The sequence below is a fragment of the Haliaeetus leucocephalus genome, unplaced genomic scaffold, assembly GCF_000737465.1.
Source record: "Haliaeetus leucocephalus isolate CR32 unplaced genomic scaffold, Haliaeetus_leucocephalus-4.0 Scaffold141, whole genome shotgun sequence".
Lineage (NCBI taxonomy): Eukaryota > Metazoa > Chordata > Aves > Accipitriformes > Accipitridae > Haliaeetus > Haliaeetus leucocephalus.
The window spans coordinates 300,500-324,797 of NW_010972577.1; the positions used below are offsets into that span (position 1 = coordinate 300,500).

General features: G+C 33.4%; 1 protein-coding gene across 1 annotated transcript in view; it reads right to left on the reverse strand.

The window, feature by feature from the left end:
- The window catches only part of LOC104827832 (CUB and sushi domain-containing protein 1), a gene marked incomplete at its 3' end in the record, with an annotated part of 962,107 nt that overhangs the window by 300,493 nt on the left and 637,316 nt on the right, over positions 1 to 24,298 (reverse strand). The window contains exon 13 of the mRNA XM_010561097.1: positions 20,855 to 20,967. Coding sequence (XP_010559399.1) covers positions 20,855 to 20,967 — 113 coding nt within the window. The remainder of the gene's footprint in view (positions 1 to 20,854; positions 20,968 to 24,298) is intronic.

Below are 24,298 nucleotides of genomic sequence, written 5' to 3' on the forward strand. Positions count from 1 at the left end.
TATCATATCTTATCATATCTTATAATATAAAAATCCTTGAAAGTAATAAAACAATTTGAGAAGAAAAATAATCAAACCTTTTCAACAAATATGTTCAAGTTTAATATTTACTGTGTACCTAAATATTCCATTACAGAATGCAGAAAAATAAAATGTCGGTTTGTTTAGAATCAATTTTACATGTCCAGGGGTAGATGCAGACCAAATCTGAGCAGGGATGAGGAAAAAGCCTTCTGTTACTTGTTGCAGAAAAGTTTATGATACCAACTAACCGAGTGATGAGATAGCAGGTCAAATTTATTATCAGTAATTGCAGAAAAAGAAATCTGGAAAAAAAATATTATCAACTTGCAGGCCCAATGATAGGTTCTGAATTGACAGTTACCACTCAGGAACAAGAACTATGGCATACTAAGGATAATCCTATGAAACTGTAAGCTACTGAAAATGTTAGGAATTGCTAGGAAAAGAACAATGAACCAAATAGAAAATAATATTCTGACACCACACAAAAACCTAATTCATTTGCATATTGAATACTGTATGTAATTCTGCTCCTCCACATAAAAAAAGACAGATTAAAACTAGGGAAGGAAAACAAAAGATCAAAGTTACTGTTTCTGAGGAATTGAGGACAATTAAATAGACTGGAAGTCTCTTTTTTGGGAGGTGAAATATATGTGTTCAAAAAGTGATTGGACAAATACATGGAAGAAAATCGTATTGAGAGACAAAGAGGAAGTACTTGAGCCATGCCTCGCTGGAAACAGGGAAAGTACTCTGGGATTGTCTCTTGATTTATCACTGTATACTTCACCATTTTTTCCTTAAACATTCTTTTTTGTCTAGTATCAACATGCCATGGGCTTTCCGTCTCAGTGTAGATTTTTATTCTAATGTTTTGTGATAAGGAATGTCGTATTGTTCAAATTGCAGAATTCATGTTTCTTTATTAACAGAAAGAGTAGAGCCTGTCTATACAAAAGGCTGAGCAGTGCCCTGGACAAAAGTTAGCCCAAAGGTTTCCTGTGGAATGCAAGTTAGCATGTTATAGTGTAAAATAGGAAGCACAGTAAAAGCAAATGCAGCTGTCTCAGAAATTATCAGAATAACATAAGGATGAATCTTGTGAAAAGGTGAACCATGGAATGAGGCAAAAGACAATAAAGAAAGAAAAATAGCTAGCAGGAAAGAATGAAGAACACCTCCACTTTTCCAGAAAAAAAAAAACAAACCAAACCAACAACCAAAAAAACACCAAAAAAAAACCAAACAAAAAACCATAGATAGATAACAAAAGTTTAAATAAAATTAAGTAAAGGGCAGGATAGGAAGAGAACAGGTTATGGACTATTTAGAAAACGTAGATGTATTCAAGGGAACAGGGCCTAATTAAATTCACATTAAAGTACTTAAACTGAAGCAGTCTATGAACTATTAGCAATTATATTCAAGAACTTACGGAGGACAAGGGAGGTGCCAGCTGACTGGACAAGGTCACATGTAATAACCGTCTCAAAAACTGGAGAAAAGAGGACCCAAGGAATTGTACAAATGCATGCATATATAATTTGTCCCCTCAAACTGGGAAGGTGATATGCTTTATCCTCCTTTATAACAGAATATCCTTGAACATCTTTACCTAAAATTATTTTAAGCCCTGGCAAGGAAAACATGGTAGTTTTCTAGAAAAGAATCAATGTGCTACCAATATTTTAAAAGTGCAAGCAAATTGACCTATGTAATTATAGGATTCTAAAGCCAACACTGATCCTAAGCAGAGTAATGGAACAGCCAACACAGGAGTCTGTTTCTAAAGGGTTAGAAGCTGAAAATATAATTAACACCAGTTAACATGGTTTAATGGAAAATTGGTCATGTCATACAAACAATATGATTTTTAGATTATAAACTTGGTTGACAATATATTTGGACTTCTTTCAACCATTTAAATTAGCAACACATGACATCCTAATTAAGAATTGGCATCAAAGAAAATCAATTTAGCACATATTAAATGGATTAAAATCAGATAATGATAGTATCTCAAAGTATAAAAGTGAACAAAGAATTAACATTAGGCACTAGAACTGCTTCAACTAGCTTAGTATATACTTTTTTTTTAGCCCAGTCCTAACAATTTGTTATACAAATGATATTGCAGAAAAACAATTAATCAATAGCGGCCATAGTATTTTCAAGATGCTGTAGCCCTGTGACATATACTGTAGGTGTTCGTGTCGTCTTGTGCATATGTACCCACATAAGCACTGCTTTTTCTCATAGTCTTCAAAGGAAAAAGCAAACATCAAAATTTCAAACCTATGGCAGCTGAGAATTTTGTAAAATAAAATTAATATTAGATGTGATGGCCTAATTTTCTCTGAGTATCCACTTCTGTACCTTACAATGGGTGTTCCTCCTCTTTAGAGACCAGGAGTGATGAGTCCAGTTTCACCAAACAAGATGGAAGATTAAAAGGGATGTCCTCATGAGATGTGTTGGAGCTTCAAGATTGGGATGCTTCTAATGCAGGTTATAGAAGCAGTAAGTGCTCAAATGAAAAATGTTAGCTTTGGAAGCTATCCATTGATATGGATAAAGAGGGAGAAAGATGCCTTGGTAGCATCTGAGAAAGGAAAGGTGATTACACTGCAACTGAATGTACTAATATTAGTGCAGTGTGGTCTTCCAAATAACTTAATTTTACTTTATTTTATTTCAGTAAAGAAGTAAGAAGGAGGAAGTGTTGCTCTAAAAACATTCTTCTGATGGGGAAAAAAAAAAAAAGGAAAAAAAAGAAAGCCTCTTTAGGCCCTACGCTCCTATATTCTATCCTTGCAGGACAAATCCTGCCCTCCAGGGCTGAACTCAGTCCAGCAGCTTTTAGCTTTTTTGGGGGATACACAATTTCCACTGAGATTTCTAAGAAAACGTTTCTCTCTTTGATTAACTTTGAGACTTTATTGCATGTGCCCCCCTTCTGTCTACAAAGAACTTCCTGTTACTCTTATCTATATCTTGTACAATTACAATTTTTTTGCTGTGTCTTCTTCCTTCTTTGCTCCTGTCCTCTTGGCCACCTGAGAGTCCTGAGCCGTGCTTAAGGAAGACACACTTTCCTTCTCTTTCCAAAGATGCCAACCTGACCAAGGCTTTTAAAACAAGGACAAGGCAAACAAGACTTTTGTCTCCCTAATATAACATACTTTCTGAGCAACATAACCTAACATAAAACTACTCTGCAGACAAATAAAAGAAGCCTCACAGCTTAGAATTGACTCTGTAAGATATTCCATATAACCATACCAAAACAGTGCATACCTACATGTACATGTAAATATTTTGTTGGGATAGTATATGTACAAGAAAACAAATAAACAAATAAATAAATAAAATTTATGTGTGCTTTTAAGTGAGAGTAATTAAACAACTGAAATTTCACAAAAGCATGTTACAGAGTCTACATGGGCATTAGCCTTCTATTTGACTTTGCATAGATAGACTGGACTTCTCAGTTGGAAAATTCCATTCAACATCTTGTTTTTCCACTTCACATGCAGAAGAGAAAGGAAGAAGGATAGGTTGGGTTATGCTGGGGATTTAAAAATGGAGGGTTTTGGTGGGAAAAAACCCTCCCTGTGAATATTGCTTGTCTGTGGAGGTTAACTGCACAAACCTAAAAACCCCAGAAAATTGCTACAAGAAAGTCCTGTGCCTGTTACAGTTATGTATAATCAAGCTTAACTATGGCTTTTATAGAGTCACCGGGGTACAAGTAAAATACTTCACCTGTTCATCACAAAGTTATTTGCCTAAAACCATAAAAAAAGTGACTTTAAAGTGTTTGACAAGTGTTACTAACATTATGCCTGGTGGGTTTTTTTAATTTGTTTCCTTTATGTTTCCATGCACACTGGAAAACACTATGATCTTACATGATGTGTGTCCACAACAGTAAAACTACTGTGTCTTACTTGCTCTATCCTGCCACATAGACCACTTAAAGCATCAGTTCTGTAGTTTCCAAATTATTATAATAAGAGTGAAACTCAGAATTTAATTTTAAATGCTACAGTGAACTAGAAACTAAAGAATCTAAAGGCTAGATCTCAAAGAACACTTATTCTGACAGTTACCTTCAGGGTGTAAAACTGCCATGCAACACAAGTCTTGAGTTCTTGAGAAAGCTGAGTGATTTCTACATACATTTACAATTTGATGCAATGCATATATTCAGAAATGGTAGCCTGACTATTATTAACTTCCAGCTTGGAAAGAAAAATTCTGGATGTGTGCTGGGGTCATGCCCACCATGCTTTCCTGATTACATTTCATCCCAAACAGAGATGATATGTGTTGCTCTGAATAACACTATCTTATTTTTTAGTTAAAGTGATCTATTCCAATCAAATTTAAAAACAATGAAGAGAAACTTTCATGGCTTCTAATATGAAGCTCATAGTCCTGTGCAGGTGGGATGTGGCAGGGAAAGATTTATTATATAACGTGAGTGGGTGGCAATGGTTTTAACTCATTGCAACATCCTGAAATATTGGACTTGCATTGGGGGAGAAGCTAAAAAAGGCAATAGCATTTTGTTTTTTCAAATAGCCCAAGTAAGGGGGGGAGCGGGGGGGAACTTAAATGTACATTTATGTTTTTCCTATCAAGGTACATGTTCTGGTGAAAGCACACCAATACTCCATCCAAATGTCTATACCATAGAGAAGCAAACAGATCAGGTATAATTAGCTTATTTTATATAATTGCAAACTTTGCAGATGAGAAGAGAATCCCAACAAATATGTTGTGCCCACTTTTCTTGAGCATACTATGTGAACAAATGGAAATTAAAAAAAAAGTTGAAAGTTTTCTTTGACATCTAGTTCTTGCTAAAATCCTTTAAAATTCCTCCTCTTTTCTCTACATACTAGCAAAATAGCAGAAGAGTAACCTATGGCAGTGGATTAGATTTTGAACCAAACTCAACTGTTCATGACAGTATTTAGAATCATGAATCCAACAAAGTTCAGTTGTAAGCTGAATGAGCTTGAGAAATGCTACTCACTGAAACTCAGTAATCTTTTCTACAGCATACTAATACAACACAATAGAAGCATGAACAGATGCAAGTTTTTTATCATGTTCTATATAAAAGTGAGTGTACAAAAACATTTTTGCTAAGTATTTCATGCAGAGGCCATATAGATATTAGAAAATAAGAAGTGGCAACAAATGTAAGACCTTGGAACCATCAAAGACAGTTAGATTGAAATGTGGTGAGTCCTGCAGATGATAGGAAAAACCCAAAAGGTTTGGGGTTTTTTTGTTTGTTTTTTTTTGTTGTTGTTGTTGTTTTAAGTATTTGAACTCTTAGTTCTCTGAGGAAGGCTATGCAAATGCACTCATGCTAATACCACTCCCTGGCATCTAAACAAACCCAAATATGATCACTACCTGAGGGAAATGATCCTAACTTTGTTTTTCTTTCAAAAGAGAGGAAAAACACATCAACAGGCATACCTAGAGACATAGATTGGAACCAGTTTACATCTGTATTTACAAGGAGTCATGTACTTAATTTTTTTTATATATTACAACTGATACCACTAGAATAGCTGCAAAACATTCATTGCTTTATTATGTGTTCTAACTGTAATGATTTTGTTTTAAAGTAAATAGTACTCTGCCTTCTAAAAGTTCCTTAAGCACTAAGTCATTTTTTGGATACTGAAAGGAAAAATAAAGATCCTTGAAAACATTATACTAATACCAAGCCTACAAGTGAATCATAAAGGAACTGCTTTCTTAAAATCATTCCATGAAGGGGGTATAATTTCCTACTCAAGAAAGGATTGGCCATGGCTATGCTGGCCTAGAAAGGTCAGAGGAGAGGGGAAGGTACAAGGGTGTATAAGATTGTTCTGTAATTAAACCGAAAATTGTTAAAAATGCCATGAAATACACTTTTTTAAAGCTGCAATATCATATTACAGACCAAGTCTGTGGGCAATGAAGGTCATTTGTACTGCTCTCCAAATTTCATTCCTTTCTGAAAATATACTATGTCATTTACTGCATTAATATGATGTTTTTCACCTACAGTCAGCACATACTGTGTGGCTTCATCTGCACAAATACCCCCTTTAAAGTAGTTCATTACTCTTTGCACTTAGAAATCTTCACTGTACAATGTTCTACAAGCTATGTTCAGAAAACACCAAGGCTGCACATTTTAGAAGATCCATTTTCTAGTACTTGTCATTAATTCTTCATGAGTAAAATAAAATTTCGTACTGTACACTCAGAAGTGTTTCGACACAAAACAGAGCATGCAAGCATACACATTAGTAAATTAGACATAATCATAGCTTTTTGTTAACCTAATTCACCAATTCTCACATTTAATAAAGAGTCTGAATGGATCTTATTTTTATATACTACCATATATACAACAAATAAATTAAATGAAAAAAAGTCTAAAAATTGTTCTTGACAGTGTTTTGGATTACAAACTATTGTTCTTCTCAAATTTCATAGCAATGTAAAAATAAATCATTATTTCATCTTGAATAATAATAACCCACTTTAAATTGCTAATAAAACAAGAGAGCAATGTAAAAAGGCTGCTCTGGAGGATATGCTGACTTTGTAACAGGTGGAGGTGTTTGCATGTCAAATCAATTTCAGTCAAAGCGTAAAATTAATGTCTAATAATGAGCTGAATGGATAAATCACACAGCTGGTGAAAGGACTTGGAAAGAATAAAGTACTGAAGAACTTTGAAGCAACTCTTTAGTGAAATAAATCAATTCTTTACAGAGGATTTTACTAATAAATACCTGTGTGTCTGAATAAAAAACTTCAGCTGTTGCTTAATATTTCCCATAGATCTTACTTCAGTAACAACTACCAGTATGAATTGTGTTTTTAATAGTATTTGGGATACAAATTTAATTGTCCATTTGAATGATGTGACATTAGGAATTATTTCCATTTGGCACTTGGTAATCAACAAAGTGACATTTAAGAAATTCAATAAATGCTATAATGAAGGCACAAATGATGCAGAAACTGTTTAATGACCCAAATCTGACTACATCTTTTATCTTTTCATGGTGAAAGTATTCAAAAAAAGGCTATCAATAGCCTCACCAAAATCCTAAAAGCTCTGGTTGATTTTAATGAGATGATAATAAGAATCTAGTTTAACTTAAAAAGATAGAGAAATGCATATGAACAAGAAATTCCAGATTTTTTAAAATCTCAATAACAACTAAAATGAATCTACTATATAAAAATATCATAAAGTGGGTTGTATTAAATTCCAGTAAAGCATTTATAAGACACCAGTTTTACAAAATAAGCTTACACGCTGTACTGGGAATTAGCAGTGGTGGAGGAGGTCTACAGCGATGTGGACTATAATCAGGCCTCCAAGGATTTAGATGATCTGGATGACATCTAGTGCAGGTAATGGTTTGTATGGAGCAATCCAATGTCATACACCAGCACCCTGGTGATAAAGGACTGGGCAGACACCGAGGCACCAGCTGTGCATAGACTGGCCTGGCAGCTCCAGTAATTCAAAGAGAATGTCTATTCCCCCTCGCCCTCGATCCTATGGGCTTGTATCTCAGCTATGGAAAGACTGTCCCACCAGGTCTGGCCACTCGAAGGAAATGTGGAGAATCTCTCTCCCTCCTTATCCCTACTGGGCTTAACCCACAACACACACACAAATATCCATAACTAGGAAAAAAAAAAAAAAAAAGACAATTTTATGATAAAGGTACACAAATTAATAATTTCAAAAACATAGGAAACTAAACAAGTATTAGTTAATCTGGGTATTGATATAATACCACATATGCAGACTTATCATTGAGTAAATGATATCTAAAAACATACTGCATGTTTTCACTGAGAAGAACCAAAAGAAACATGAAGGCTTTAAAAAAAGACAGCACATAGCTGTTCTTGGAAATGAATAAAGAAGTTCTCTCTTCCCACTGTGACCTTGCTATGTGAGTGTTTTCCTCCAAGATTGTGCTTAGGCCAGTCACTCTGCCTAAAGCTCTACCCCTAAATAAAGCAGGGACAAGGGTGAGCTTGAGCACTGGATCTCCAACCCCACATACTGCATAAGCTTTAGCACACTTGCTGGTGATGCCTACCAGCACTCTGAGACACTGCGTGGTCATGATTCAGGGGACAGCAAGCACGAGGGACCGTTCCCAATAGATTGGATGGACAAGACTGCATCAAGTTCTCATCTCTGTACTCTACAAAGTTCTCCAGCACCACTCACAGGCTTTACATCTTCAGACATACCTCACCACATCCCAAACTGTTCAGTATATACTCTCAGTTTCTTGCTATGAAAACGGGAATCATGGCCTGCAATGCAGCACGCACATCACTAGCACACTGAAATAACACCCTCTTGCCCTGCCCCAAGACACATACATACAAATACACTCATCACACATAATTTGTCTGTAGGTAAATAAGATCCCTCCTTTGGGCCATGTTCTGTGGATGTATCCTCAGGGCAAGAACACAGCCTCGGCCACATTTTGTTTAGCAATACAAATGCAATCTCAAGATAGTTTCTGGGTTGCAGCAAAATCCACATTGTCTCTTCTGGGTCTTTATGCTAAAAAAAATAAATTGTCAGTTCCCTTTTCCCCAACCCTTGCCATGCTGCAAGGCTCCTTCCAGCTCTGTGCATTCCAGCTCTCTCTGAGCTGGTCCTAGACTGCATTACAGAAGTTTGTCATAGGAAGGGATGCTCAGTGAATGTGTTTTCTCCCCATTCTTACAAATGACTTTTTTTTTTTTCTTATTAAAGAAATATTATTTACTAACATATATCAAACAGTTAACAAACAAGGCATCATGACAGTGTCCTAGATTATTTCTCACAAAATTATGAGTCAGAGCCAGTTTTCAAAGTTTTCTTTTCCTCTTTGGTTTTTTTTTGTCAGATGGCTACCCTACAACTTACCCTTTTTCTTTATCCAGTATTGCCATGTTTGATTGTATTGTATCATCTTATAACATATAATAGATTTCTAACGATAAAAATATGTGTTCTGTTTGTCATCTGTGAAATTGGAAGTATTATTGTGTTATGGATTAGTAAGAAGACTTATTACATTAAATGATATGCAGGGTATTTTTGTCATCAAATAGAAAGCGAAAGAACACACAAAAAAGTGTTATGTTATTAAGCTAATAGGTAAAGAAACAACTTGCATTAGAGATATAAAACTAAATAAAGATCAAAATATGAATTATGATTCATGACAGAACATATTTGTGTTCAAATACAAATATGAATGATACTAAACAGATTAATTGCTGAGACAATACAATAAAAAGAGAATCTGTTTCAGAACTGTTTATGTATATATATAAACTGAGAGTTTATAACTATTCTCAAAGCACTACTGTTACTTTAAGTATTGATCTGTTTACAAATAATCAACACAACAAAATTACAAATAATTCTACACAACATTGAATGAAAAAATATTTTTGAAAGTGATGTCTACCAACAATATCATATTTTTACTTTTCTTTGAAAATTATTTATCAAGCTTTTAAAAGAATGTTGAAACCAATCTTTAAAGTTGGAGACAAAGTTTTCATAGGGGTTGGACATATTTTTATGAAAAAGTGAAGGAAAAAATCTTTTATCTGTGAATAAAATTTGGATGGACTTCAAGTCTGTAAGCAGATGGTGACTATGCACAGATATATATGCAAATATAGACATATATGTACCTATATGTCTATACAGGAATATCTGTATTTATATTAATTTTTTCAAATAATGCAACAACTGGACATTGTTAAACTATCCACTTTGTCACTGCTTGCTGATAATTAACTAAAAATGTATCATGTCTTGCAGAACTGTTTCATCAGGTGCAATAAGCAAATAAGCTATCTTAATCATGGCCTCACTTAATGATGCTCAGAAGTTCACAGGAAGTATGCTGCTGGAGATGCATGCATTTTTTTGTAATATTATCATTATTCTTTATTTATGAAGAGCTTATTTAGAGTGTTCCGTGTGCTTTATTTTAAAATTTGGCAAAATTTCAATTAAAAGATTTTCTATATGTGGCATTTAGGAAGGATCATCAACCAAAGTCACAAGCTCTCAGCTTGTAAATCAAGCCACGCTAAAGGACATGTAGAAGTACTCATTCAGGTGTACCATTGTCTTCACATTACTGTAGTTTAATCCTCCTCAGAGGATTTGTATTCTTATTTCGAAGAAGATTAAGTTGCACTTATGAAGGGTCATAATGTCACTGAAGGAGAGCCCCTACATGGGGATTTAAGGTAGGTTACTCAGTTAAATGTGGTTTAAATTTATTGTACCTTGTTAATTTTAACTTTCCTGAGCATCTCCCTGCAGACATAACAGACATTTTCAACAAGAAGGCAAAAAATAAAGGGAACTCCTGTTCTCAGGGTTTTATCATTGGCTTTGATCAAAAGAACACCAGATTTTATAGCTGGGTGTATCTTAAAAACAAGAGTATGTTCTTCATATATTATAACAATTAATACAAGTTAAGCTAAATTATTTTAAAGTTTTATGCAAAACATACAGCATCCATTTTGTTGTATCCATGTATTCTAATACACATACAAGAAAATCATAACATGAAAAATTTTAGGTGAATTTTGAGGTGAGAGAATATTGAAATCCTTTGATATTATATTAATACATGAAATACACTTCATATATCTATAAATGCATATATACATATTTTTAAAATTTAAAAAATGGCTGCCATAAAGACTTAACTGGAAACAAGATTTTGTGTACAGTGTCTTTTTAGGGTCAAAACCCAAGTTTCTTCAGCTTGCCATAAGAATGTAGGTTTAATATTTTTTTATTTATCAAATTATCTTGTGTTGTTTTATAAAAGGAACTAGTAGTATGCTGACACCATGCATATATATACACACAGAAAATCCTGTGACAAAGTCTCACTCTTAGCACAAGTTTATCTTCGATTATTCACATCCTAAATACAAAGTGGTTTGTTTATTTTCTGAATGTTTGGTGGCTTAGAAAAAAATACTTTTTTTTTCCCTACAGTTCTAGATAAATATTTGTTTCAAGAAAAATGACAATAATATTGCATTTTGCCTTACAGAAGCAAATTAAAAATTTAGATAGATTTTTAAAACAATGCTTTCTTTAGAGTTTATTGACTTCAGTGATAGCATCACTTTTCACAGCTCATTCACACATTTCTTCAGAAGGATATATTTAAAGAAAACATCACTGTTAGAATTTGTGGACTTGGCAGTATTAGTTTAACAGTTGGACTCAATGATCTTATGGGTCACTTCCAACCTAAATGATTCTATGGTTCTGTGAATACAGTCCAAGGTGTATCAACCATCACATAATTTAAACAAATCTTTCTTTATCACTGTAAAAAGGATGGTTGCTTAAAGTAACATAGACAGGAAAATAAAACTTAAACTAAGTGGCACCACTGGGGAGGCAATATGAAAGGCTGACTTATTGCTTATTTAAAATCAAGTGTTTGATTCTTATCACCAGAGTGAAGGTGTCATGCATCAAAAGGCTTCAAAACTAAAGGGCAATATAATTCTCATGGCTTGATCCTTTTAGTGAAAAAATACAGAAAACTGTCACAAAAAAAAATCAAATATTTTTATAAGACTTTATCATAGTATTGCTCAAAAGAAAAACTCATAACATCCTAGTTGTTGCTGTATAGCTGTGACTTATCTTTCTTTCAGACCATCATTTGCAGAAACTTTACAAATTATGGAGGATGCTTAAGAATGCCAAACAATCTCAGTTGTAGATTTTAACAACATAATCGAGTATGTGACCACTTTCTGAAATATATAAGAAAAATTAGTAAACTAGAAGTACTTTTGGCTTAAAAGAGTGAAAGGACTATCTTCCTAGGTAAAGTAGGTGGACAGCTAAGTTCATGGTGCATACACTGTGGCATTTTCTCTATTAAAAACAAGTATCAAAAAGACAGGAAAGGGAGAAAGTTTTAACTGGTAAAAAACTATTGCAAATTTCCATTCATTTAAAATTATTAAGTTGTTCTATCAAACTTTCAACTGAGCTGTACCTGCTAAGCAGCAAAGACTGGGATTTATGTTTCAAAAACTTAGAATCAACTCTGTTCAGTTCCATTGATGGAGGTTTTTTTCAGTGAAAGGGACAAAGTACAAAGAAACACCCATCAGAAGTAAAAAACAAAGAAACAAGACACCCCCCCCAAAAGATCAGTTAATGCTTACACTTAATTCTCATGTGTATCTTATTAGAATCTTATTGGAAAATACCAATTTTATTTTTAAAATTTGTTGCTATCTAGTCTTTAAGAAAAATCGTGGAATGCTAATAAAGTTTTTAAAAAATACAGCCATGGTAAATCTTCAATTAAAGTTTAATTAGAATCTGGAAATAACATTTATGTTAAAGTCAAACATACTGAATAATTAACCCGGATGAAAAGCTCTGTAACATTTTACTTTTCTATAATGCAATAAAAATGTCTGAGCTGTTTTCTGCATGAAGTGTGTTTAATTATGCTATGAAACTACTTTTCGAAGCAGTTTGACTAGAAGAATAAACTTCACCGGCTGAGCTAAAACATAACAATTCTCTCTTATTCAGAGACAACATGTTATTGTGTCAATGTATATTTTTTTTTTAGGCAAAGAGGCAAACAAAGGCTTTCAACTTATGATAAGTTTTAACTTGTTGAGCCAATTGCTGAAAAGATGTGAATGCACATACGGCTAATCAGTCAGACACAGATGCAATCTGGGGGGAAGGGAGAGGGAAGCTTCCCAGCCACAGTCATGTCATATAACTAAGAAAGAATACATATGCTGTATACTGGCTGTACCTAAGCAAATTTTAAATGTTGGGAGTGTTTAGATTTTTTTTATTTTTTAAATTCTGAAGTTTAAATAATGGAGCATATTAGTAAATATATTCCTCAATGAAATCAGAAAATTTAAAATGTACACAGATATCAGGTCTGTAAACCACACTATTTTTAACATACGTGTTCTTTTCCAGCATATTGAGAATCTCCATTATTAGAACAAAAGAATGCATTACATTAAAGGCTGTAGTGAAAGAAGCTAATATATTGCTTAAAAGGTATAACTGAACAGCTATATGTTAATTTGTAAACTGATTTGAGATGAATAACAGACATTGACTGTATGTCTGTGGAGCATAATTGAGCATAATGATATCAAGACCTGGTTGAAGACTCTGAAATGTGCTTTTATAAAATAAAAACAGAATATTGGAAGCAGCATTATGCATTAATATAAAAATTAAAAAAAAAAGGCATAAAATGGATTTACTTAACAAATTTGTACAAAAAAAAAATCTGGACTTTTTGATTTTGTTATTTTGTCAATTTAGGAGGGAGAAGAAGAGTTATGTGGTGTTACATGCTTTCTCCTTTTTATACTCTTCACTAAGCCTCTGTTGTTTGCAATTGTTTAATGTAGAATAGCGGCATAGACAGAAATTTGATCTTATCCACTACAGCCTGCTAATATATAAATACGCAATACACTCAACCAATTAAAGCATATCACCATGATGTTATGTTCCTCAAGTCCGTGTATATTTTCTAGATGGAAAGTGGGTTCTGTCTGCCACCCCAACCATTATACAAAACTCAGGCAAAGATATTCCCCATTATTAAAAATTATTTTGAAGCTGTTGTGGTAATTGGCAGCAACTCAGCACGCCTCTTTTCACTTTATTAGTAACCTACTGATGATAAGATTTATTCCTTGAAAGAAAACTCAAGGCTGTTGAAACTTAGAAATGCCTGCTGTAGGTTTATCTGAACAATATACTCTAAAAAGGTCAGATAACAATACAGGAAAGCTTTCTTACCTGAAAATGATTGATAATACGTTGTGCTGAAAATTAAGTGACTGACACTTGCCCATCCAGAAAAGTAACCTGCACTGTATGGCACCACAAAAAGATTCATTCATACAATATTATGGTGAAACTCTCTGACAGTTCTCCACTGAACCAAATAGCTTTAACATATGAAAATATTCACATAAAATATGAAATAAATTTATTGCCTGTCCTCCAAAAGCAAACACTTGAATAATGTCTGAATTATAATACATAGGAACAAAATATAAAAAGAAAACTTAATATATATGGAATAGATAAAGGAAAGAGAAAAGCTTAGACTAAAATAGGAAGCTTAAAGTTTTTCTTGAATGACTTTTGAGTTGTTTTCTTTCCAAGCATTACAGTGTACATAATGATTTCCCTGAATGCACGTCTAATTGTGAGAGTCCTAAAAAAAGCCTAATTCCCTTAACTTCTTTCAGCATGGGTTTTATCAAATTTCCAAGCAGTAACAAAGTTTTATATCAATATTGGTAATGCAATGGCATTTATAAGCTAGTTGTGTGTTTGTAAAAAACTGCACTGACTTAAGATTTGCTAAGTACTATAGCTGTATACAAAAAGACAACTGACATTTATCTGAGCAACTGAAATATGTTTTTGAAAGTATTTTTCTACTAGTCTCAGGAGGAAAGAAGTATCTTCTTCCAAACATCATCATAATGAAGAGCTTAAAGCTTTACTGCTCAGTTGAGCATCAATACAAATTAAGGTTGTAAACTTGACATTTTCAGGTTCTTGCAGGGGCTGATATACTTCTTGACATCTCTAAGAATTCTTAATAACTTCAAATTTTATAAAATGCTCAGGATTATATCACTGAGTCACCAAATTTCTTTTATAACACTGTTATGAACTAAAGGATAGGCTAGTGAAATAACTTCATTAGTTTATATAACCATATAAAGGCAGGAATAAAAGGTGAGTTCTAAACAGGCTACGAAACAGATTTTGTTATACTGGTTATCAAGAAGTCTGGAGGGCAAAAGATTTTATCAGACTGACAGGTTTACAAGCTTGAATGGGAGAAAAATCTCAAGTTTAATAAAATTCTAAAACTTTTACGCCTAAAGTTCAAGCTGTCATGTGCTTCTATGTCAGTGCGGTACAGCTGATAGGTACACAAGCGTGGAAGTAGCCTAACAATCAGCTGGCTGCATGATCCACTTTGGACCATAAAGTGCCATAAAGCACTTATTTTTAGATGTGGCACACCCATGACATGAGTGGAATAAGCCAAACTCAGGCACATTATTCACCTTATCATTGCTTGTTTTGGCTGTGACTCTAGGCCCTGTCAGGAAGGTGTCCAGGGCCAATTTCTTGACCTGACATCACTGTTTGATATTGTTACAGGGCATAATATCATATTACCATATTACATTATCCTGACCTGGATATACATGGCAATGACTATGTCTATCTCATCCATGTAACAGATAAATTGATGCTTGGAGCTATATTAAGAAATGGCATAAACCAAATCTTTCTCTCAATTCAAATCTACCTAAATACTGCATCAGATCACAAGTTGCTGGGCAAGTTTGGGTGTGAATTGTCTTCACTTGTGGTCAAAAACACAATCGAAATGCAGCCCATGAGGAAAACTAATTAAAAAAAAAAAGTGCATGATTTAAGAATTACTTTAATGAAAAATTCTTTACCTATTGTATCTAAAAAAAAGTCCCTGCTTTAGCCCATGACCAGCAACAAATTGCAAGAAAGGTTTCCTTGTAAAAATAGAGTCTTAGCATATCATTGGTAGAAATATACTTTGTCTGTTACTGTTACAAGGTTAACCTGTGACCTCAAAATGGTGGCATGCTGATATTAATATTGTTTTCATCCTTAGGATTACACTTTATACACAATATATCTATTTAAGTGTATGTGTCATGTTGTTCTTATATATACAGTAATATTAAAAAACAAACAAACGAAAAAAAACAGTCAGGTTTTAGAGTCATTGCATGGTAGGCCTGGAATTTAAGTTAGAGTTCAAAAAAATTTCTTTCATTAAATAGTTTACTCATTTAAAATAAGTACTTTTGGTCAACCTAAACCAATTTAATCAGAGTGCTTAGAAGATACCAGGCCCTGTTCTAATGCATATTTAAAACTTATTCAGACTGAAGCAACTTCAACAAGGGAGACTGGCAACAACCTTCAACAAGATTTCCATTCAGTAAGTTTATGTTATCCTTCCAGGAGGTGGCATATGAGGATTTCAGATATGTCCTTTGTATGGAGAAATGCACTGAAGTGTTTCATAACCTTACTAAATACCCAAGTAAAAGAAAAAAAATTATATTGGAGACATAACTAGAACTTAGAGTCTGGTCTTTTAATTCCTTTACTTTCTAAACATGTTTATTACCGAAATTCTGAAAACTGTCTTAACAACAGCCTAAATCTCTTATATTTTACTCTGAATAAATTTTGTTCTCTCTTCGGTTCTGTAACAAAACTTGAAAATTTAGCTTTAACACAGCCCTCGCTATGCAAGTAGCTACATACACAAGTATTCACTGAGAAATTTTAAGAGTTTTTTATCATGAGATCTCAGCTGTGAAATACAAAGTGTCACTAATTTCTCTATGTCTACGGCAGAAGACAACATCCATTTTAGCGACTTTATCTATGTATAATAGCATATTTTGTTTTCCTTCTCTTTACTTAATGAAGATGTATGGAGTGACACCTGGTTATGCTGGGTTCAGTAAGGAAAACTGTCATAGATTATAATGGAAAGAGGATTTCAGTATAGATCCTTTGATATACTTAGGCGTGATATTACAATATATGTCTGTCTTCAAGGACAGAACAATTTAAATTTCTGGCCTTTTCAGAAACTGTAGATGCTTTCAGAGAATTCTTTCAGAAATTTATTGAACCATTCTGTTGAGATGTCTGGGGATCTATAAAAGAGAATGAAGGACTTTCAGATACAGTCTATAGAATAGCTTTTTAAGAAAACTAACCTTAAGTGCAGATTATTCTTCAGCATTTAAATTTTTTTAATATGGGTTAATAGCTTTCTGTTTTAGCAATAATAATGTGGTTCTAATATGGTTTAGAAAGTTTAACATCACAATTCAGGTAGCATCTTGCATTTTACTTCATTGTAATGTACTTCCATATAGATAATGTTTAAATTATTCTTGTATTTATAATACATGACAACTGATGATGACTTATAGAAGAAATATCGAGGCAACTATTGTATTTTCTAACACAGTAGCTATTTATCAGCTCTGTCAAGTTAACAAGCTAATCTCAACATTAGTTTTACCATCTGTGTTTCCCTAGCTCACCTTCCATACAGGTACAGTGCTATTCCTCTGTATTCAAAACTATTACTAGTAACTATTGAGGATCTATGTCTGAAATCTTTCTTGTGGATCCAACTACTGGAAAGCTGCATTGCACAGTCCAAGAAGCCTGGCTAATTAGGCAGATTACAGAACTTTTCTTAAAGTAAATACCCACTGTATTCAAAAATCAAGAAATTTGAGTAATAAGAATATAGATAGCGCTACATATTTCTGACATTAAGGTGTTTCTGAAGGTGAGCCAAAGAGGAGGCATTAGAATATGGAAAGAATTGCTCCTCCCTTAATCCCTTAGGCAAACTGTAAACAGGATTAAATTTAGCACTCATATACAAAATCTGTGATGTGTATCGGTTAATTTGCAGGCATCATTTCATGCCACTTTTAGGTGGACATACTAATGTAGGACAGGTGAATTGCATCATCAGAATGCTTCTCTATTTCATAATTGAAGTGAGGTAAAGCTCAGCTAAAGTAACAATTTTCCATAAAGTGCAATCAGTCTATGACACCTTGTAAATATTAATATAAAAATGGATTTTACTGTAATAGATACAAAGTCAAGATTCAGTGGGTCAATTGTAAAATATTGCCCAAGAGGGTGGAGAGTCATGTTCTAATCCTGAGCAAAACTCAGGCTTTTGAGTTAAAAAGATTCAAATAAGGATGCCCTTTACTTTGTCTCTATAGACCATGTATAAGCCATCAAAGCCTGCAGTTTGCTTTCTTTTTAGCTAACTGCAATCACAAAGACAGTGTATTTGAGGTCACATGTTGTAATCCATTAACTTTCTCATCATTAGAATGAGATTCTATTCTTGGACAGTTTCTTTGACTGTTAAATAAAGGGGAAGCAAAATCATTGAGGTATCTTGTGGCAGGATAAGGGGTTTAAGATTTTACACTTGGCCTAAAGCAAGAGATATGTTGAGAGCGCAGATGGATAAAAGTTTTGTCAACAGTAAAAGATGAAACCATTGACGTAAACCAGAAAAAAAGTTATAATTCACCTTCATATTAAGACATTTACTACACTTCTGAGATTGCAAACATTTCACATTTTACAATTCTGAAATTAATGTCCAAAGCTACAAAACACACAATGACTCACAATTGGTTGCAAAACAAGACTGAAAGCCAGAATCCAACCATCAAATGATAACCATATACTTCATAACAGAGATGCCACTACTACTGCAAAATTCACAGTGTATATTTCAGGTGTTTTCAGAAAGTCCCCAGTAGTAACAGGTTGAACTCCATAAATTAAATAAGATATCCTCAATAAGTTAGAAAAATACAGAAATGAAAACAGATGCCTTTAGATTAGAAATACCAGAAAGAGAAATGACAGATGAAAAATAACTCAGCAGACAGATTTAAATTTTGAACTTTTTCATAGAGGTATGATGAGATAAAGTTCATAATTTTGGATTGAGGAAAAAATGCCAAGTGTCAGATACATAACTTGTGCCAATACTCTCTTTCCACTGTATACTCACTATTTCCACTTTATGTAATTCACAAATGGATTCTATGAAGAAAATATATTGTCTTAATAAACATGGTCCCTAAAAATGACACAAGTAAAAAAGATGAAACCATGAAAGAAAGGACGAGAAGGGGTAGGATTAATTTAAATAAAGAATATGTCATTGCCCTCAGGCACACAACATACTTGGGCTGTCTAACTGCACAGGCTGAATGTGTTGCACAATGTCTTAAGATACCTTAATATCTTAGCCATGGTAATGCTATGGACCTGCATCTGCTTTTTTGCTCACAGCTCTGTAATGTCTCACTTAAGCAATTGCGATAGTGTTTCAAGAGCCTCTGTGACAGTACTTTTTCCTTGTTGTTCTCATATTGTTATTCTCATGGCCGTGGACCTGCAAATCCCAGCAGTGTTGCTATGAAGGATTCTCATGGGAAGTGATTGCCACCATCATGAGAATTGCCCCTTTTTCTCCCCCTCTCCTTACTTCTTGTTTTGTAGGTTTCAGTTCACATTAAAGAAAACCAAAACAAGGTGCATAAAAGAGTAGATTATAGTAATTTAAATACTCAATAAATATTATCCAACAATATATACACACAGAAACTTAACAACCTATGAATGTACAACACTTGACCTAATCAGCATACTCCAATCAGTACTGCGAGTGGGAATAAACAATGTTGAGTTTAAGTGAATCACAAAGAAAAGTATATAGTACTAGGGAAAAACCACGGTGAAAACATAATCCTAATCATCGTCATCATCACCACCTGCTTCAATGGAGAGACCACCCGTAGAAGGATACTGGTGTGGAGAACCAACATTTTCCCTTCTTGTTCCTTTCATCATTACAGTTCACAATATGCCATCAGCCACAGACACCACTTACAAAAACTTGCACAGGCAAGCCTGTCTTAAGGTCCTTAGTGAAATAAATGTACAGTTTACTAAACTTGAAGCTAACATCTACATAACTTTTCACTCTTTATTTTGCCTGTTTTTGTGTTGAAACAGTAAGTTAACTAAGGAGAAATGAGACACTTAGATAGGGTGCTTCGGTTTATGCAAAATGTTTAGGGAGAACTCCCACTCTTCTAATTAAGTTACTTTCAGTTACTGAACAGTCTCTCAATGTTTTGCAGCATCTTCTGTATGAAAGTAATTTTGACAAAATTACTGTCAAATCATTTTCACTATATGTGCCCATAAGAAACTATTTAAAATAGTGTTAACTGGTTTTGTCCTTATCCTTAAGGTGAACTAATTAACATGGAAACTAACCAAAAGTGACACCATATGTTAATAAGCAAGAGCTCTTTCTAGCCACAGGTCTATGCAACCTACTAAAACAGAAAATTATCAATACATGCATACATACTAACAGATATCAGGTATTTTTTACTAGAATGAATCAACTTCAGAAAGTATCACACTGTAGCTCACAGTCAAGAAAAATTAAAGATGCTTATGTTGCCAAGGTTCTCATCTCTTTGAGACAGTAGCAACACAAATAAGGCTAGGGTAATTTGGATCACTTTTGGGGGGTTAAATTTCTTAATTTCCACAATCATATACAGTATATCTCTTCTGTTGTTTTTGTCACATACTAATTTTGACTTAGGTCTGTCAGGATTCTTGGTGAGGCTTGAAAGCAAGTTTTGTAACTACCCCAATAAAGTCTGAGAAAACTAACTGTAATTTTCAAATAATATCCAACATAAGGAGTTACACAGGTTAACAGAATGTGACATCTAATTTTTTTTCAAATATGATAGAAATCTGTAGTTTGTATTGACCTTCAAGCAGAATGCATTACAACAATAACTTCCATTTTTACTTCAGATTCTTCTTAGTTACTTTGTGGGTATTTGCAAATCCATATCTCCATTAACGATTAATTAACAATAGAGACAGTATCAAAACTCTAAATTTGTGAAAGGACTGAAGGCCTATTTGAAATGAATTCATTGGGGTGTAATGAACGAAGTTACAACATTAGTTTAAAACAGATAATTTAGTTCGTACCTTGATAAACGGCTTTGAATCCTGGTGAGCCAATGCTGTCATCAGATTGTAAATGAAGCCACATCTGGTTGCTCATGCTCACAATAAGATCAGGAACACTAGATCCAGTGAGTCTGTATGTAGGATAAATTGCAATCATTTGCAGAGGCATAAATTACTACTCCTACTCCTACTACTAGTAAAAACCCCAGCCTTTTAAACTACTAATATAATATTTAGACCTATTGACAATAAATTACCCTAGTGTTCTGATCAGCTGGTTTTTGATAAAATTAACTATTCTTTATGGATAAGAACAATGTGAGGTCTTAGAAAAAAATACATTTTGAATGACTGCATTCAAGTAAACAACGATTAAACACTTTTAATAAAGCTGTTCCTACTTAACACTTTCATTAAGCAATTAAGCTATTAGAGATGTGAGGGACTGTATGAATTAAATACATTACTATTAAAAAATATGGAAAGTATGGGATTAAAGAGATGTATGTTAATTTCCTAAAATATTTTATTGCTGTTTTACACAAATAAACAAGAAAAAAAAATCTTCTGTTAATTGTGATGAGTTGAGAATGAGAAGCCTGACTTGTATATGAAAAAGGGTCAAGTTTGAATTTTAGGGTTGAGATCTAATTTTCAGGGGCCTGAAATCAATTTGTAAAATATAATATATTAACACCTATATTTTCATTATGCTTTTTTTTTCTCTCTTACAACTTCATAAAAGAAAAATTCCAGTGTGAGCTTTTCATCTAGGTATATGTATTCAAAGACCTCTGCAACACTATCTACTTCCTACAATGTTAACTATTAATAATGTTTAATTTGAAAATAAAGTAATCATTTAAATTAAGGATATTCCACATAAATGTGAAAAAAGTTTTGATTCCTTTCTGTATTTTCTTTTTTTTTTTTTTCTTTTTATTTGATTGTGCAGAATATTTTAAATAAATGTGTTTTGGAGGCATTAGACCAATAAAGTAAGCTGAACAAAACACAGCATTCAAGTCAGTAAGTCTTCCTTTGTGACATTAAACTATTGTATAAAATAAATATTTCCTTTAAAATTCAATCATAAACACTTCTTGAGTTTTCAACATGTGAACATATGTTCCTTCTTTCAGGTAAATCTTTTTTCATTGTTTGTCCAGGTTTTCTTCTCCTTTTAAAGAAAGAGTTTTACAGTATTGTTCTGTCCTTCAGAGATGACAAGTCACTATGCTATTTGTGTGCTTAACTGCAACCATATCACAAACTAAAGCTCTGAAGGTTTGACTGTTAAAGCTGTGACAAGCAGTAAGTGTCACTAAAAATCCCTAATTTTACTTGGATTTGTATTTTTCTTTTGATACTAGTAATGTCGAGTACTTAGCAAATCAAGGGAGAAAGATTCCAACACTATTAAAAAGCAAACAAACAAAAAAACAAAACCGACCTTCTCTCCCAGATTTTACAACTTCTAAAAAAGTCAGAAGGAAGAATTTTTTAAGTAATGCATAGTAAAATAAATTACTAGGAAGTCAGATTCAAGAATGTTTGAGATGATATATAAAAAGGCGGCCTGTTTTTTTTTTTACCAGTTATGGAAGAGTAGGTTGTTTTCCAAGCCCCCAGTAAATTTCCAAACTGTGTGTGAATAAGAGAAAAGGATACGGGTTTACTAAAAAAGCACTTCTCTGTCACGGACGGTTGTCTGTGTACTGAAATAGCTGACATAAGCAGCTGCATTTGAACCACTATTTTGCAATTTCCTCTTTGTATCGGGGGAAAAAAAAATTACAAGTTTTCTATACAAAAAAAGTTAAAAGATTCATGTTTTAAGGGAATAATTTCAAAAAAGGAAATTAAGTTTTAATGTAACTGCTGCAAGAAAAATATAAATCATAGCATTTGAAGGCAAAGCAGTCTTTCTAAAGCAGTGTGTTTAATTTACAAGAATTTAAGAACAGAAAACGGCATTGCAAGAAACGTTCTGACTGATAATCTTCACTTCACACTATTATCACTAGTGAATTATTTTGTAAGAGCAGTCACTAGTTTCTAGTGAAATTCTTTTAAATATGAGAAATAACTGTAGTCAAAACTTCATAGCTTGAACATATTTAGATTAATTTCCCATAAGTTGTATTGCTGTATTTCCAGAGCTAACCATCTCAGCGTACATATCGCATAAAATAATATTGCTAAATTTTCAACAAGTAAGGCTTACAGATGAAGCAATTGTTAAAAATAATAAAATTGATGGGCATATCTCCCTTTAATTAAAGCTGTTGATGATAAGATTTTCTAAGAAGTTTACTATAAATACTAAAATTAGACTGCTTTAATAAACTGAAAACCAAGATATCCCTGCTCAAAATGCCAACAACACTGTCAAAGAAATGCATTACATTGAAATAAACAGCTCTTCATCAAAGTATATTTTTTTGTACCATCTCAGTGCTATTTTACATGAACTTAAAAGACTTTTTCTAATTATTTTTCCAATTTCTCCCAAAATTTAAATTTGAGCTTGATAGTCTATTTTTTTCTTGTTTTTAAACTTCAGTATCCCTTCCTATTCCGCTCTAGCTGTAGTGCTACAACTTTGAGGTTACACAGATAATTGCTAATGGTTAAGAGTTTGGACACTACAGAAAGCTTGTGCTAGGACTGATCATCTATATATCGTGATCCTTGTCAACTTCCTCAATCTTCTTCCCATCAAGTATTTAATGGTCCCCTGTTTACTGACCTGCCATTAGCCACTTTCCAATGTTCATTGGATGGCTGGCTTATAAACACCCTGGTATAACTGAGTTATTTGTAAAGTTTGAGTACTAAGTTTACAATAACGCACCCAGAAGGAGCTACTACCTTGAGGGCTCTAGTGCCTGAGAGCCAGAAATTTTTGCATGAGGCTGAGGCTTGTGTGCTCAGACATGCCAGTTTTATATGGAGGGGAAAGGTTCAAATCACTTAGAAATTAGGTTTGGATTTAGAAATCTATTTATTTTTGTGTATTTAGTTCAAACTAAATTGTAAAAGCTATGCAGTTTTAGAATCAAATGCATGAGTTTCTACAGTGATATTTTGTAGAATTTCTGCAGAAATGTTGGCATTTAAGCTGCCAACAGAAACTTGTTCAGCATAAGAAAAGCTATATTATTTTTTAAGAGATGCCGAGAAATTATAAATTAAATATAGCCAGAAAAGTCTTTGCTATAAGCTTCTTCATTCCCCTGAGAAGAATAAAAACCTGCAAGGTGCTGCTCAAACCTCGTTAAATACAACAGAAGTTATTAAAACCAACTAATAGAAAATTTTTGTAAGAAAATCACTTTGACATTTAGTTATGAGCTTTCTCATGATAATGTAGCCTACAAGTGGACCTAGTGTTTTATGAGGAAATTTACTTTACATCCACAGAAGACCTGTCTCCAAAGCAAGTGAAATGGAGCGTAT